This window comes from Canis aureus, chromosome 8 (genome assembly GCF_053574225.1).
Source record: "Canis aureus isolate CA01 chromosome 8, VMU_Caureus_v.1.0, whole genome shotgun sequence".
NCBI classification, from domain to species: Eukaryota; Metazoa; Chordata; class Mammalia; order Carnivora; family Canidae; genus Canis; species Canis aureus.
In genome coordinates this window covers 8,120,038-8,136,079 of record NC_135618.1, presented here as the reverse complement: position 1 = coordinate 8,136,079, position 16,042 = coordinate 8,120,038, and the positions used below count along the sequence as shown (strand labels likewise).

The following is a 16,042-nucleotide window of genomic DNA, read 5'->3' as shown; positions in this document are numbered from 1 at the left end:
CTGTGTCTCTTCCTCTCTCTCTGAGTCTCTCATGAATAAATAAATAAAATGTTTAAAAAATAAATAAAATAAATTTAAAAATTTTTTAAATTTAAAAATGACAAAGCTGTCGTGAAAGCCCATCCCATAAAAGCAGCACAAGCCTTAACTAAAATAATCTTAGATAGATGTGCCCATCGTGGTTCTTGGAATTGGAATTTTCTTCGTGTGAATCTTTCAGATGTGTTCCCTCGATTATTATCTCGATTTTGCCCGCATCACTCAGTTCCCGGTTATCATGTCAGGCCCTACTTGAGATGATTTAAAAGTCGTGCAGTGGGGGTTTCTGGACTCTCTTTCGTGGTGTCTGAAGCAATACACTCACCAGAAAAATATTTTATATTCTTTTGGAGGAGGAAGCACGTTCATCCTCATTTTCCCCGTAAACACCCGCATGAAGCAGCACAGCGAGCATAGTGCCCGGAGCGGTGTGAGCACTCCCTGTCGCCAGGCGCTGACACTGGACTTGTCGCATAATTGGCCTCATTTCCCACTTTGCGAGGAGACGCGGCCACTGAGCCCCTGTGGTCTGCTCTCTGTGTGCAGCGTGTGAACGACACTGGCTCTGAGCAAGCTTCGGGAGCGGAGAAGGGCCGAGCTGCTGCTGGCCTGTTGGGGGGCCGGAGCCCCAGAAGCCGCTGCAGATCCGGAGCCGCCTGCCCCCCCCCCCCCCAGCATCCTGAGGCCAGTCCCAAAGCAGCCTGATTTGCTCCCAGGACGGCGGATGCTGCTTTGCTACGTGCGGCCTGCACGTCGTGAGCAGATAGTTTTCTCTCTCAGGGCTGCTATTTTCCTTTCTATGCCAAAGATCAGAGAAGGAAACTGGAATCACAGCACGTGTTTTCGTTTTGAGAGGCCGCAGTAATGAAAGGAATCGGGGGGCGCCCGGGTGGCTCAGTAGGTTAAGCATCCGACTGGTGACAGCGGCTCAGGTCATGATCTCAGGGTCGTGGGGCCAAGCCCCGTGTCATCTCCGTGCTCACGGGGAGGGGCTGCGACTGGCCTCGGCCTCTGTCCTTCCCCACCGCTTAGGCTCCCCCGCTCCCCAAATGAATAGATAAATCATTAAAAAAAATAATAATGCAAGTAATCAGATTCACTTTTTAATTTAGTTTTGGGTAGTTTCAACCCAGGATTACAAATATCTATGTTAACAGGTAAATGGCACGTGTCCCGTGAATCCACCGATGCTACTGTCCGAAAGGAAGCAGCAGGACTTTCTCCGGGGCAGCGCTCCTGCCGCTTCCGCACACAGTAGGCTTCTCTAAGTGCCCGATGCCCACACAGTGTGATTCCTCACCCGCTGCCCTTTATTCAATTTCTCATGTTTCCTCTGGGCTCTTTCCACTGAGGTTCTATCAGTATCAGGCGTCATACCAGACGGCTCTGTTTAGTTTTTTTTTTTTTTTTTAATTGAATTTAAAACAATTCAGAGAGGGACACCTGGGTGGCTTAGCGGTTGAGCGTCTGACTTTGGTTCAGGTCGTGACCCGGGGATCCTGAGATCGAGTCCCACATCGGGCTCCCCGCATGGAGCCTGCTTCTCCTTCTGCCTGTGTCTCTGCCTGTCTCTCTCCACGTCTCTCATAAATAAATAAATAAAATCTTAAAAAAATTAAAACAATTCAGAAGGCCATGTATCCAGCACATATATACACCACTGTCACCCAAGTATTTGCCAAAACACCTTCATAGCCTTTATTAATCTTTGAAAACTTCTCCTTGACCATATTCTTAGTTGCTAAGCCCACCAAACAGGAATTAATGGGCCTTTTGGTTATATGACAATGAATATTTAAACAGGATACAGTAAGTGCTGGTATTTGAAGGAAATACAGCTTCACTGGGTTACCTATTTACAAATTCATCAACCTCAAGTATTGAAAAGCAGTGATAGAATTTTCCTCTTAGTGATTTTAGGAGAACGGATTTGTCTGGGAGAACCGTCATGAAGTATCTTCAGTGCCTTTCTCATATTTAGGTGAATCTGCTGAGGGTTGTGCTGTTCAGATTTCTTTTCTATCACCCGGTGCAGCAGTGCTAGTGGAGATGATGATAATTAACCAAGGGCTATGCTCGGGCAGTCAGGGATATAAGTGCATGTGTGTTTAAATGCTAGTGTTGAGTCCTAGGAGACTAATTTACTTAACAAATAATCATTCAGCAGTTCTGTCTAAATTAACTTTTACTATTCCTGTTTACTTTCCCTTTGGCTACAAGTGTCTGGTGGGATGGGAATTACATAGTGTCAAGGTGAATTTAAAATATAGAGGGATTCTCTAATTTGAAGATAGTAATAGGGGGCAAATGGGGTTACCCGGGGGCTCAGGGACAATATCTGGTGAATAAACAACACTGTGGGGTTTTTTCGTTTTAAGATTTTATTTATTCATTTGAGAGAGAGAGAGATCACAAGCAATGGGGAGGAGCAGAGGGAGAAGCAGACTCCCTACTGGGTAGGGAGCTGGACACAATGCTTGGTACTCAACCCCAGGGCCCTGGGATCAGACCTGAGCTGACGGCAAACACTTAACCAAATGAGCCACCCCAGGCGTCCCAACAGTGTGGTTTTGATGAGCATGTGTTCTCTTCGCCAGTGGTTCCCCACTTTGCGATGAAGTATTCCCTAATCCATAGCAAAATGAGAAAAGCAAGGCAAATTTCGAGAGCTTTCCTTAAAGCCAAATGGATTTAGAGACTTTATTTGTAATCACGTGATTCCTGATTTGTTGTGCATGTGCCCAAAAAATGCCTTTCAAACAATTGTAATAATATTCCCTCCCCCCACCCCCCACTCCCCCCAACAATGTCCTCACTTGTAAAATAAAAAAGCTACTCAGGAAACGCAAATTGAAACAAGATACCACTCACATACCCATAAAAATGGCCCAAATCCGGGACACCGATGATACTAAATGCAAATACTGGTGAAGACGTGGAGCAACAAGAAGGCCAAGTCATAGCTGGTGGGAATGCGAAACAGTGCAGCCACTTTGGAAGACAGTTTGGCGGTTTCTTGCAAAACTAAACATACTCTTACCACCCGACCTGGCAATCATGTTCCTTGGCATTGATCCAAACTGAAAACTTGTGCCCACAAAAAACCCTGCACGTATTTATAGTAAATCGACTCATAATTCCCCAAACTTGGAAGCAACCATGATGCCGGTCAGGCGAATGGCTAAACTGTGGTATTTTCAGGTAATGTGATATTATTATGGCAACGCTACAGCCCGAGCAGAAAGCTCACCGGTGTCCAGCAGCCAGGTGAGGGGGCTGCGGAAAAGGGGGAGGACGGAATATACACGTGGGGGGCAGGACCAGCTGGCGCAGGAGCAGGCTCCCCGGGTCACCTGGCCCCACCAGCTCACCTGGACAACTTTCAAACCATCCTGAACACCTGTGAACTTGACCTGAGATTTAAAAAGAGAATAGCTGGCAGGCTACAGAGGGAAGGGTTTCGCGTCTGACAAGGTAGGAAGGCGGAAAAAAAATAAAATAAAAAAGAATCCAGTGGGGGCGGGGGTCCCCATGAGGAGCCGGGCTAAGGGGTCAGAAGCCCCAGGACAGGAGAGCCCCGGAGAAGCAGGAACCTTAAAGATCAACCAATTCTTCCTGGAGGGAAAGGCGCTCAGCAGGTAAACCAGGCAGGACTGGGCGGGGGGGGGGGGGCAGTGGGGCCCCCAGGTGGGGGGTAAGGGGGAGTGAGGGAGGGTGGGGGGGAGGGCACAGGTTAGCAGGGATTCTCCTGCTGCTGGGCGCCCCTGGGTCGGGGGTGGAGGCGGGGAGGGCCCAGGACAGCGGGGACACTCCTGCTGCCGGGCGCCCCTGTGCTGTGCAGGTCAGCGCCCCCACCCCCCGGAGCATCCAGGCCAGCGTGGACTGGGAGACTGCGGTAGTTACCGGGGGAGCTGACTCCGGGGCTGGAGAGCAGGCCACCGCCAGTGGGGTTGGTCTTCCTGGTGTTATCCTGTGCCTGGGACGGAGTGGGGCCCCCAGGGCACAGGGGCCTCAAGGGTAAAAAGCTCCCGCTGAGCCATGCACCTGGCAGGGGGCTGGGAAGTTCCCCCAGGTGCACACACCTGAGAGTCAGCATAGCAGCGCCTCCCCCAGAAGACCAGCTGGAAGGACAGGGGAAGAGCAAGTTCTTGGCCAAGCAGTGCTGGAAAGCTCCAGGGGAAGTCATGGGATCTACAGTATATAGAACCAGGGGATACCCCTCCTTTTTCTTTTCTTTCTTCCTTTTTCCAGTACAACTCATTTTTAGCCACTCTGCACTGAGCAAAATGACTAGAAAGAACTCACCACAAAAGAAAGAATCAGAAACAGTACTCTCTGCCACAGAGTTACAGAACTTGGATTACAAATCGATGTCAGAAAGCCAATTCAGAAGCACAATTATAAAGCTACTGGTGGCTCTGGAAAAGAGCAAAAAAGATTAAAGAGACTTCATGCCTGCAGAATTTAGATCTAATCAGGCTGAAATTAAAAATCAATTAAATGACATGCAATCCAAACCGGAGGTCCTAATGATGAGGGTTAAGGAGGTAGAAGAAAGACTGAGTGACATAGAAGACAAATTGATGGCAAGGAAGGAAACTGAGGAAAAAAGAGAAAAACAATGAAAAGACCACAAGGAAAGGTTAAGGAAAATAAATAGCCTCAGAAGGAAAAATCTACATATAACTGGAGTTCCAGAGGATGCTGACAGGGACGGAGGACCAGAAAGCATAGTTGAAAAAATCATAGCTGAGAACTTCCCTAATTTGGAGAAGGAAACAGGCATTCAGATCCAGGAGATAGAGAGGTCCCCCTAAAATCAATAAAAACCATTCAACACCTTGACATTTAATACTGAAACTTGCAAATTCCAAAGATAAAGAGAAAATCCTTAAAGCAGCAAGAGACAAGAGATTCCTAACTTTTATGGGGAGAAGTATTAGGATAACAGCAGACCTCTCCAGAGAGACCTGGCAGGCCAGAAAGGGCTGGCAGGATATATTCAGGGTCCTAAATGAGAAGAACATGCAGCCAAGAATACTCTATCCAGCAAGGCTCTCATTCAGAATAGAAGGAGAGATAAAGAGCTTCCAAGATAGGCAGAAACTGAAAGAATATGTGACCACCAAACCAGCTCTGCAAGAAATATTAAGGGGGACCCTGTAAAAGAAAGAGGAAGCCCAAAGAAATAATCCACAAAAACAGGGATTGAATAGGTATTATGATGACACTAAATTCATATCGTTCAATAGTAACTCTGAACATGAATGGGCTTAATTATCCCATCAAAAGGTGCAGGGTTTCAAACCAGATAAAAAAGCAAGACCCATCTATTTGCTGTCTACAAGAGAATCATTTTAGACCTAAGGACACCTCCAGCCTGAAAATGAAAGGTTGGAGAACCATTTACCATTCAAATGGTCCTCAAAAGAAAGCTGGGGTAGCAATCCTCATATCAGATAAATTAAAGTTTATCCCAAAGACTGTAGTAAGAGATGAAGAGGGACACTATATCATACTTAACGGATCTATCCAACAAAAAGACCTAACAATCATGAATATTTATGCCCCTAATGTGGGAGCTGCCAAGTATATCAATTAATAACCAAACTAAAGACATACTTAGATAGTAATAATTAATAGTAAGAGACTTCAACACAGCACTTTCTGCAAATGACAGATATTCTAAGCACAACATCACCAAAGAAACAAGGGCTTTAAATGATACACTGGACCAGACGGATTTCACAGATATATATAGAACTTTCCATCCAAACGCAACTGAATACACATTCTTCTCAAGTGCACATGGAACTTTCTCCAGAATAGACCACATACTGGGTCACAAATCAGGTCTCAACCAATACCAAAAGACTGGAATTGTCCCCTGCATATTTTCAGACCATAATGCTTTGAAACTTGAACTCAATCACAAGAAGAAATTTGGAAGAAATTCAAACACATGGAGGTTAAAGAGCATCCTGCTAAAAGATGAAAGGGTCAACCAGGAAACTAGAGAAGAATTAAAAAGAGTAATGGAAACTAATGAAAATGAAGATACAACCGTTCAAAATCTTTGGGATACAGCAAAAGCAGTTCTAAGAGGGAAATACATCGCAATAAAGGCCTCCCTCAAAAAATTGGAAAAAAACTCAAATACACAAGCTAACCTTGCACCTAAAGGAACTGGAGAAAGAACAGCAAGTAAAACCTACACCAAACAGAAGAAGAGAGATAATAAAGATTCGAGCATAACTCAATGAAATAGAGACCAGAAGAACTGTAGAACAGATCAACAAAATCAGGAGTTGGTTCTTTGAAAGAATTAATAAGATAGATAAACCATTAGCCAGCCTTATTAAAAAGAAGAGAGAAAAGACTCAAATTAATCACGAATGAAAAAGGAGAGATCACAACCAATACCAAGGAAATATGAACGATTTAAAAAACATATTATGAGGAGCTATACACCAATAAATTAGGCAATCTAGAAGAAATGGACACATTTCTGGAAAACCACAAACTACCAAAACTGGAACAGGAAGAATTAGAAAACCTGAACAGGCCAATAACCAGGGAGGAAATTGAAGCAGTCATCCAAAACCTCCCAAGACACAAAAGTCCATAGCCAGATGGCTTCCCAGGGGATTTTTATCAAACATTTAAAGAAGAAACAATACCTATTCTACTAAAGCTGTTCTGAAAGATAGAAAGGATGGAATACTTCCAAACTTGTTTTATGAGGCCAGCATCACCTTAATTCCAAAACCAGACAAAGACCCCACCAAAAAAGGAGAATTTAGACCAATATCCCTGATGAACACTGATGCAAAAATTCTCAACAAGATACTAGCCAATAGGATCCAATAGTACATTAAGAAGATTATTCACCATGACCAAGTGGGATTTATCCCCGGGACACAAGGCTGGTTCAACACTCGTAAAACAATCAATGTGATTGATCATATCAACAAGAGAAAAAATAAGAACCATATGATCCTCTCAATAGATGCAGAGAAAGCATTTGACAAAATACAGCATCCATTCCTGATCAAAACTCTTCAGAGTATAAGGATAGAGGGAACATTCCTCAGCATCTTAAAAGCCATCTACGAAAAGCCCACAGCAAATATCATTCTCAATGGGGAAACACTGAGAGCCTTTCCCCTAAGATCAGGAACACGACAGGGATGTCCACTCTCACCACTGCTATTCAACACAGTACTAGAAGTCCTAGCCTCAGCAATCAGGCAACAAAAAGTAATAAAAGGCATGCAAATTGGCAAAGAAGAATTCAAACTCTCCCTCTTTGCAGATGACATGATACTGTACATAAAAAAACCAAAAGACTCCACCCCAAGATTGCTAGAACTCATACAGCAATTTGGCAGTGTGGCAGGATACAAAATCAATGCCCAGAAGTCAGTGGCATTTCTATACACTAACAATGAGACTGAATAAAGGGAAATTAAGGAGTCAATCCCATTTATAATTACACCCAAAAGCACCTAGGAATAAACCTAACCAAAGAGGTAAAGGATCTATACCCTAAAAACTACAGAACACTTCTGAAAGAAATTGAGGAAGACACAAAGAGATGGAAAAATATTCCATGCTCATGGATTGGAAGAATCAGTACTGTGAAAGTGTCAATGTTACCCAGGGCAATTTACACATTGAATGCAATCCGTATCAAAATACCATGGACTTTCTTCAGAGAGTTGAAACAAATCATCTTAAGATTTCTGTGGAATCAGAAAAGACCCCGAATAGCTAGGGGAATATTGAAAAAGAAAACCAGCGCCAGGGACATCACAATGCCGGATTTCAGGTTGTACTACAAAGCTGTGATCATCAGGACAGTGTGGTACTGGCACAAAAACAGACACATAGATCCATGGAACAGAATAGAGAACCCAGAAATGGGCCCTCAACTCTATGGTCAACTAATATTCAACAAAATAGGAAAGAATATCCACTGGAAAAAGGACAGTCTCTTCAATAAATGGTGCTGGGAAAATTGGACAGCCATGTGCAGAAGAATGAAACTAGACCATCCTCTGACACCAGACACAAAGATAAACTCAAAATGGATGAAAGATCTAAATGTGAGACAAGATTCCATCAAAATCCTAGAGGAGAACACAGGCAACACCCTTTTTGAACTTGGCCACAGCAACTTCTTGCAAGATACATCTATGAAGGCAAGGGAAACAAAAACAAAAATGAACTATTGGGACTTCATCAAGATAAAAACCTTCTGCCCAGCAAAAGAAACAGTCAACAAAACTAAAAGACAACCTACAGAATGGGAGAAGATATTTGCAAATGACCTATCAGATAAAGAGCTAGGATCCAAGATCTATGAAGAACTGATCAAACTCAACACCCAAGAAACAAACAATCCTGTCATGAAATGGGCAGGAGATATGAACAGACATTTCTCCAAGGAAGACATACACTTGGCCACCACCACATGAGAAAATGCTCCGCATCACTTGCCGTCAGGGAAATACAAATCAAAACCACAATGAGATCCCACCTCACACCAGTGAGAATGGGGAAAATTAACAAGACAGGAAACCACAAATGTTGGAGAGGATGTGGAGAAAGGGGAACCCTCTTGCACTGTTGGTGGGAATGTGAACTGGTGCAGCCACTCCGGAAAACTGTGTGGAGGTTCCTCAAAGAGTTAAAAATAGATCTGCCCTATGACCCAGCAATTGCACTGTTGGAGATTTACCCTAAAGATACAGATGCAGTGAAATGCCAGGACACCTGCACCCCGACGTTTATTTTTTATTTATTTTTTTATTATTTTTTTTTCACCCCGATGTTTATAGCAGCAATGTCCACAATAGCCAAATTATGGAAGAAGCCACAATATCCTTTGACAGATGAATGGATAAAGAAGATGTGGTTTATGTATACAATGGAATATTCCTCAGCCATTAGAAACGACAAATACCCACCATTTGCTTCAACCTGGATGGAACTGGAGGGCATTACACTGAGTGAAGTAAGTCAATCGGAGAAGGACAAACATTATATGGTCTCATTCATTTGGGGAATATAAAAAATAGTGAAAGGGATAAAGGGGAAAGGAGAGAAAATGAGTGGAAAATATCAGTGAGGGAGACAGAACATGAGAGACTCCTAACTCTGGGAAATGAACAAGGGGTGGTGGAAAGGGAGGTGGGTGGGGGGTGGGGGTGACTGGGTGATGGGCACTGAGGGGGGCACTTGGCGGGAAGAGCACTGGGTGTTATACTATATGTTGGCAAATCGAACTCCAATAAAAAATATACAAAAAAACCCCCCAGATATTTCTCCAAAGAAGACATACAGATGGCCAACAGACATATGAAAAGATGCTCATCATCAGGGAAATACAAATCAAAACCACAATGAGGTACCACCCATCAGGATAGCTAAAATAAAAAAGGCAAGAAATAAGAAGTGTTGGTAAGGATGTGGAAAAAAGGAACCTTCATGCACTAATGATGGAAATGTAAATTGGTACAGCCATTATGGAAAACAGTGTGGAGATTCCCCCAAAAGATGAAAAATAGAAATACCATATGACCCAAAAATTCCACTACTGGGTATTTACCAAAAGAAAATAAAAGCATCAATCAAAAAAAAAAAAAAAAAAAGGAATACACACAATACACACAAGTGTGTAACCCTTTCCCTGGCTGCAAAGAATATGGACAGCACAGTGCCTTCTGGAAAATAAACAACATAAACGTTTACATCTTACCCTATTATTTTTCAACCATCTTAGAAGACCCTTAAAACAATGAACGAAACCGTGGATATTTTTTAAAGAGTTCATCAAACTTACAGAGACTTGACCTGTCTTCACTAATACTATTTCTTCAATAAGTTTCATCCAACTTAGCGAGGATGATTAAAATAGACTAGGGTTCTTTTAAGCTTTAAAAATTAAGATAAAAAAATGATCATGACACATACATGCTATTGAGACCTGAAAAACCTAAAGAAGGGAAATTTTTGTTCAAGAGTTACATAGCTGCATCCAGTCCAAATGCTTCTAAATGTCGTGAAACAGAGCTTACTCAGTAAGATTACAGATGCAGCTTTCTTGGTCCCAGTAATACTCAGACTTCAGAACAAAACTCTTAACACACTTGGGGGAACTCATGGCACCTAACTTAGAAGCATCAAGCTGTAAAAGACATGATGAGCATTACATCCAACTCTACAGTAAGTTAAAAAGCAACATATAAATTTGAGAAGATTCTATGAAGTCCCGAATATCCGAGCCTTGTGATTCCATAGCACAGTGGCTGTATATGGGCAAGTATAACGAAAGAATAAAAACTGGGGTACCCGGGTGGCTCAGTTGATTAGCAGCTGCCTTTGGCTCAGTTCATGATCTCGGGGTCCTGGGATTGAGCCCCACATTGGGCTCCCTGCTCAGCAGGGTCTGCTTCTCCCTCTGCCCCTTCCCTGCTTGAGGGCTCACTCGCTCTCTCACTTTCTCTCACTTTCATAAATAAATACGTCTTTTTAAAAAAGAATAAAAATGAAAAGACCCATGTAATGTGAACCCTGTCAATAAGATACAGTACTCAGATAACAGCATATTTTCCTGTTTTGATTAGGTTTTCTCTTCAGTCACACTGGGTTTGTTTTTTAGTCAAATCTGCCAATAGGTATAGTCAATGATGAAGTAAAAAAGAAAAAGCAATGAGCTGATGCTTGCCACAACCCAACTGCACTACTCAGACACAGCCATTATATGGTTTGATTAGACAGACAATATAGAAGTTTAAAAAAAAAACACTGGGACAATTTAAAAACTGATAACAGATATTTTTAAGGAAAAAAATGAATTTGGCATGAAAATTTTAAAACCTAGATTCTTTATTTTGGATTTCTTCAATACTATCTATGGGAGAAAGGGCAACAGAGGGTCCTCAAAGAGCAGAGCATTGTTAGTGGTAATTGTAGGTTCCGAAAGATGGGATGAGAAGGGGAAGGATGAGAGAGGAAGAAACACAAGAATAACAGAACAGTATTAATCACTTAAACTGTCCTTACAACGTTCCAGGCAGTTCTAAACACTTGATATCCATCCATTTACTCCCTAACAATTACGCTGAGATAGGATGGATGATTATACCCATTTCACAGGTCGGGCATCTGAGTCGTAGAGATTCACCCAAAGAACATTACATGGTGGGTGATGTCATCTCCAATTTACGGATGTAGACCAAGTCCTGGAGCATCATGAATTTATTACATGGCATTGGAGCATAAGATTTCAAGTGAGAGTTTCAGAAACCAAAGAACAAGGGAAGAGAAGCACCAAAATTAAGTTTCTCAGATGGACTGAGGGACGTGGCCTTTAAGAACTTCACACCCAGACCAATGATTAATCTGACTTGTGGGTAGGACTCAATTCCTAACACAGTACGTGACACACATGAGGATGCCTTCCTTGTACACTTTCCTTTGCGACAGTCATCACATTAAATAATTCATTGTTTAGTAATCTCTTTCCCCATAGATTGTACGCTTTGTTCATTTACTGAGAGCACATTATGAACCAGGTAGGTGGTACTGTTCTAGGAATTTGCAGTACGTCAGGGAATAAAAAAAAAAGATCCTTACCTTTTGCTTATTTAGCTTTGCATCCCTAGCACCTAGCAGAGTGTCTGGCACCCCATGGTTCTCAATAAATATTTACTAAATGAATAAATGAATCAATTAAGAGGGTCAGGGAGGAGCAACAGAAAAAAACTACAGAGAAAAGGAAATATTTGGGTTTGATCTATTAACTCCCGGTTTTTAAAATTAAAATCTTAATATGGTTGTGATTAATAAAGATGATCTTTTTTTTATTACTTAACTCACTGTTAAAAGCAGAAATGCTATGAAATATATTTTAATTCCAAAACCAAACTATGATCCACGTTCTGAAGGAGGACATGCGACTCAGGATGCCGTACTTGCTCCTTTGACAGACAAAATTTTCTAATTCGATTCCCCAGAGCCTCGCCTGTGTTTGTGTTCACCACTTTTCCAAAGGTGACTTTCCAAGGCAAGTCTCTCAGTAATTAGAGGCATTTATCCTAAAGCTTATTTGGTTTTAGCAGTGAGGTTACAGGCTGTCATCCACATTGTTATTGACTCCCTCAATTACAGGCAATGGCATTTCACCTCCATGCAAAATATTAGTAAATTAACAATCTCCACTCTGCATTCATTTGGGAAATCTGCTCTGCTTGTGATGACGAATGTGACAGGCAGGGAGTAATCAGAGACATTCTGGTAATACCTTTTAGCCTTGCAAACATCAATTAAAACTCTGGCTCTGCACTTGCAGTTGGGGGTTTGGTCTGGAGGGTAAATTTCTTTTTTCATGACACAATGCCGAAGTCAGCATTGGTAATTTGCAAGAGAAACAGAGAACAATCTCAACAAAAATAGCCAGAGAAACATCCACTCTGATTTTCTTGAATCTTTCCTATTTTCAATGTCTCTTGAAGACCATGAAGTGAACTCTAGCACTGTGAACAATTTTCAGATCAGATTTACAATTCCCTGACATGACAACTTTGACTCAAATAAATATTTCTTTATAGTGCTAGAAAGACTGCAAAGAGATTATTATTCAAGTGTTGTGACTGTCTCAGATCTAAGGGCATCTTAGTCTAATGAGATTTTTGTATCCAGTAATTGCTAGGTCATAGGGGCCCTGTGGATGAGCTTCAGTAGATTTACCTAAAATTTGTAAAAAACAAAAAACAAAAAACAACAACAAAAAAACCTTACATGCATTTTATTAAGAAAGGCATGCATTATTTTCATTAGATTGTCTACCAGGCATTGTAATCTCCCTAGACAAGAATCTCTGGTCTGGTAAGAAAAACCCAAGGGTTGTGGGGAGGGTTCTGTTGAGCTCTGCCACCATCCAACTATCATGGAGCTGCCCTGAGGTTAGGGTCCTCTTCCATAAAAAGTTTTCTTCAGATGGCCAATGATTCCTTTGTCTCCTCTGTTTTACTACTTGAATTTCTGATGTTATGGGATCATAATTTAGCTGAATCTTCACCTCTAACTTCTCGTATTCTAATAACTGCATGAAATAATGATTTAGCCTCATCTTTCATTGGTACATTGAGTATCATTAACCACAAAACAAACTAATTATAAAAACATTAATATTAGCATTGCGTTAATGGAACAGAAAGATCAATGCCTTCCATTTTCAGATAGAAATACTTCTTTAAAGCAAGTCAAACATTTAGGCGACTTTTTTGTGCCATCAGGATCTCACTTTCTTATGTGGTACATTGTGATAAAACCTGACTTACAATGTAAGTCTAGTAACACTATGTCAAGTATGTGTTTTTAAGTCTATCAATATTATTAGGTTTCCAAAGACATAAGAGTTGAGAAATTGGGTAAATACTACTTTAAATCATCCAAATAATTATTTAAACATCGTTTCTTTTTTTTTTCTTTGGGGGCTACAGAATTCTAGCCAAGGTTAAAATTTATCTTTTTTTGTGAAATCAAACTCAAGTGAAAGTATTTTTTATCATACTGACTTAATAAAGGCAAAGCAGGTAAAAATTATCATTTTTTCCCATTGTATCTAAAACCCATGAAAAGCCACTTTTTTTTTTTAAGGTAAAGAGGGTTTCTAAATGCGAACAGGTTAATTAGAAACCTAAAAGATGGTTCTTACAACGGACATGTAAAAATCTAGCTAACTTACTGTCATGATGAGCCCCTTCTCCTGGAAGTATTTGACCAATGGAGCAGCGTTCTGCTTGAAGTTCATTAGTCTCCTTTGGGTAGCTTTCAGATTGTCATCAGGCCGCCCCTGTTGCTCTGCGCGCTTCAGTAATCTTTCTTTGAGCCTCTGATTGGCACAAGCCAAGAACACCACCAAGTCGGGAGTACAGATCTGCGAAGAACACCAAACAAGTAGACAAGCATTCAACACACCAGCCAATGCAAGTGTGGGCAGTGGCATTCAGCTCTTTTAGTTCTGTTGAGGATGCTATATCTTTGGCCCCCTGGGTCTTTGCCAGCACATTTCTAGGGCTATTGCTCCATACAGGAACAGGAGGAGTCATTGCTATTATAAAGGTACACCTTGAAGTTCTTGAAAGAAATTAAAAGTGCTACTCCAGTGAACACAGAAATGATAAGGAAGTGGAAGTGATACAGGCTTATTGCTGATATGGAGAGAGTCATGGATAGAAGATCAAAAAAGAGCACAGCATTCCCTTAAGCTAAAGCCAAAGCCTAATCCAGAGCAAGGCCCTAACTCTCTTCAATTCTGTGAAGGCTGTGAGGTGAGGAAGCTGCAGAAGGAAAGCCTGAAGCTAGCAGAGAGGGGTTCGTGGGGCTTAAGGAAAGAAGCCTTCTCCATATTGTAGAAATGCAAGGTGAAGTAGCAGGTGCTGAGAGAGAAGCTACAGCAAGTTATCTAGCAAGTTATTTAGCTAAGATAATTCATGCAGGTTGCTCACACGGAACAGCAGATTTTCAGTCTTATCCTGGAAGAAGATGCCATGTAGGTCTTAGCTACAGAGGAAATCAAGGCCTGGCTTCAAAGCTTCAAAGGACAAGCTGACTCTATTGTTAGGAGCTAATGCACCTGGTGACTTCTAAGTTGAAGCCAATGCTCATTTACTGTACTGAAAATTCTAGGGCCCTTGAGAATTATGCTAAATCTACTCTGTCTGTGTTCTATAAATGGAACAACAAAGCCTGGATGATGGCACATCTGTTTAAAACATGGTTTATGGAGTATTTTAAGCCTACTGTTGAGACCCATCGCTCAGAAAAAAAGATGGCTTTCAAAATATTATCGCTCATTAACAATGCACCTGATTACCCAAGAGCTCGGATAGAAATGTACAGTGATATTAACATTGCTTTCATTCCTGCTACAGAACAACACTGGTTCTGCAGCCCACGGACCAGGGAGTAATCTCAACTTTCAAGTCTTATTATTTAAGAAACACATTTTGTGTTAATACATATTATTCAAGAAATACATAGCTGCCATAGGTAGTGATTCCTTAAGTGGATCTGGGCAAAGTCAACTGAGAAACCTTTTGGAAAGGATTCACCATTCTAGCTGCCATTAAGAACGTTTGTGATTCACGATAAGAGCTCAAAATATCAAAATTAATAGGAATTTGGAAGCTGATTCCAACCCTTATGGGGGACTTCAAGGGGTTCAAAACTTCAGTGGAGGAAGTAGCTGCGGATGTGAGAGGACTAGCAAGAGAACGAGAATTGGAAGTAGAGCCTGAAGATGTGATTGAATTGCTGCATCTCGTGATAAAACTTTATGTAGTCACTTCTTATGGATGAGCAAAGCAAGTGGTTTCTTGAGATGGAATCTGCTCCTGGTGAAGATGTTGTGGAGATTGTTGAAATGAAAACAGAGGATTCAGAATGTTACATAAACTTGGTTGATAAAGCACAGGAGAGCTTCAGAAGATTAACTCCAATTCTGAAAGAAGTTCTACTGTGGGTAAAGTGCTATCAGACAGCACAGAGAAATTATCTATGAAAAGGAGAGTTGACTAGGGGGGCAAACTTCATTGTCTTATTTTAAGAAATTGCTGCAGCCTCCCCAAGCTTCAGCAACCACCGCCCTGATCAGTCAACAGCCATCAACATCAAGGCAAGACCCTCCACCAGCAAAAAGATTAAACCTCGCTAAAAACTCAGATGATGGTTAGACCTTTTTTTTTTAACAATAGAATATTTTTAAACTAATAAGGTATGTATGCTGAGTTTTTTAGGCGTAATGCCATTGCACACTTAATAGACTACAGTATAGTATAAGCATAACTTTTATATGCACCGGGAAACCAAAAACTTCATCTGACTTACTCTATCGTGATATTCACTATTGCACCTGAACCACAAAATCTATGAGGTCTGCCTGTAGCTCATGTAAATGGCATTCCCCAACCTGCACAGCTACATGCAGTGC

The 16,042-nt window shown here is 41.5% G+C and overlaps 1 protein-coding gene across 3 annotated transcripts in view; it reads right to left on the bottom strand.

Moving 5' to 3' along the window:
* AK5 (adenylate kinase 5) overlaps positions 1 to 16,042 on the bottom strand; it is a 235,997-nt gene that overhangs the window by 171,822 nt on the left and 48,133 nt on the right. For 2 of the 3 annotated variants that reach the window (XM_077905097.1, XM_077905098.1), the window contains exon 6: positions 13,796 to 13,987. The exons of the other annotated variant lie outside the window; for it this stretch is intronic. In XM_077905097.1, coding sequence (XP_077761223.1) covers positions 13,796 to 13,987 — 192 coding nt within the window. The remainder of the gene's footprint in view (positions 1 to 13,795; positions 13,988 to 16,042) is intronic. 3 annotated transcript variants of the gene reach the window in all.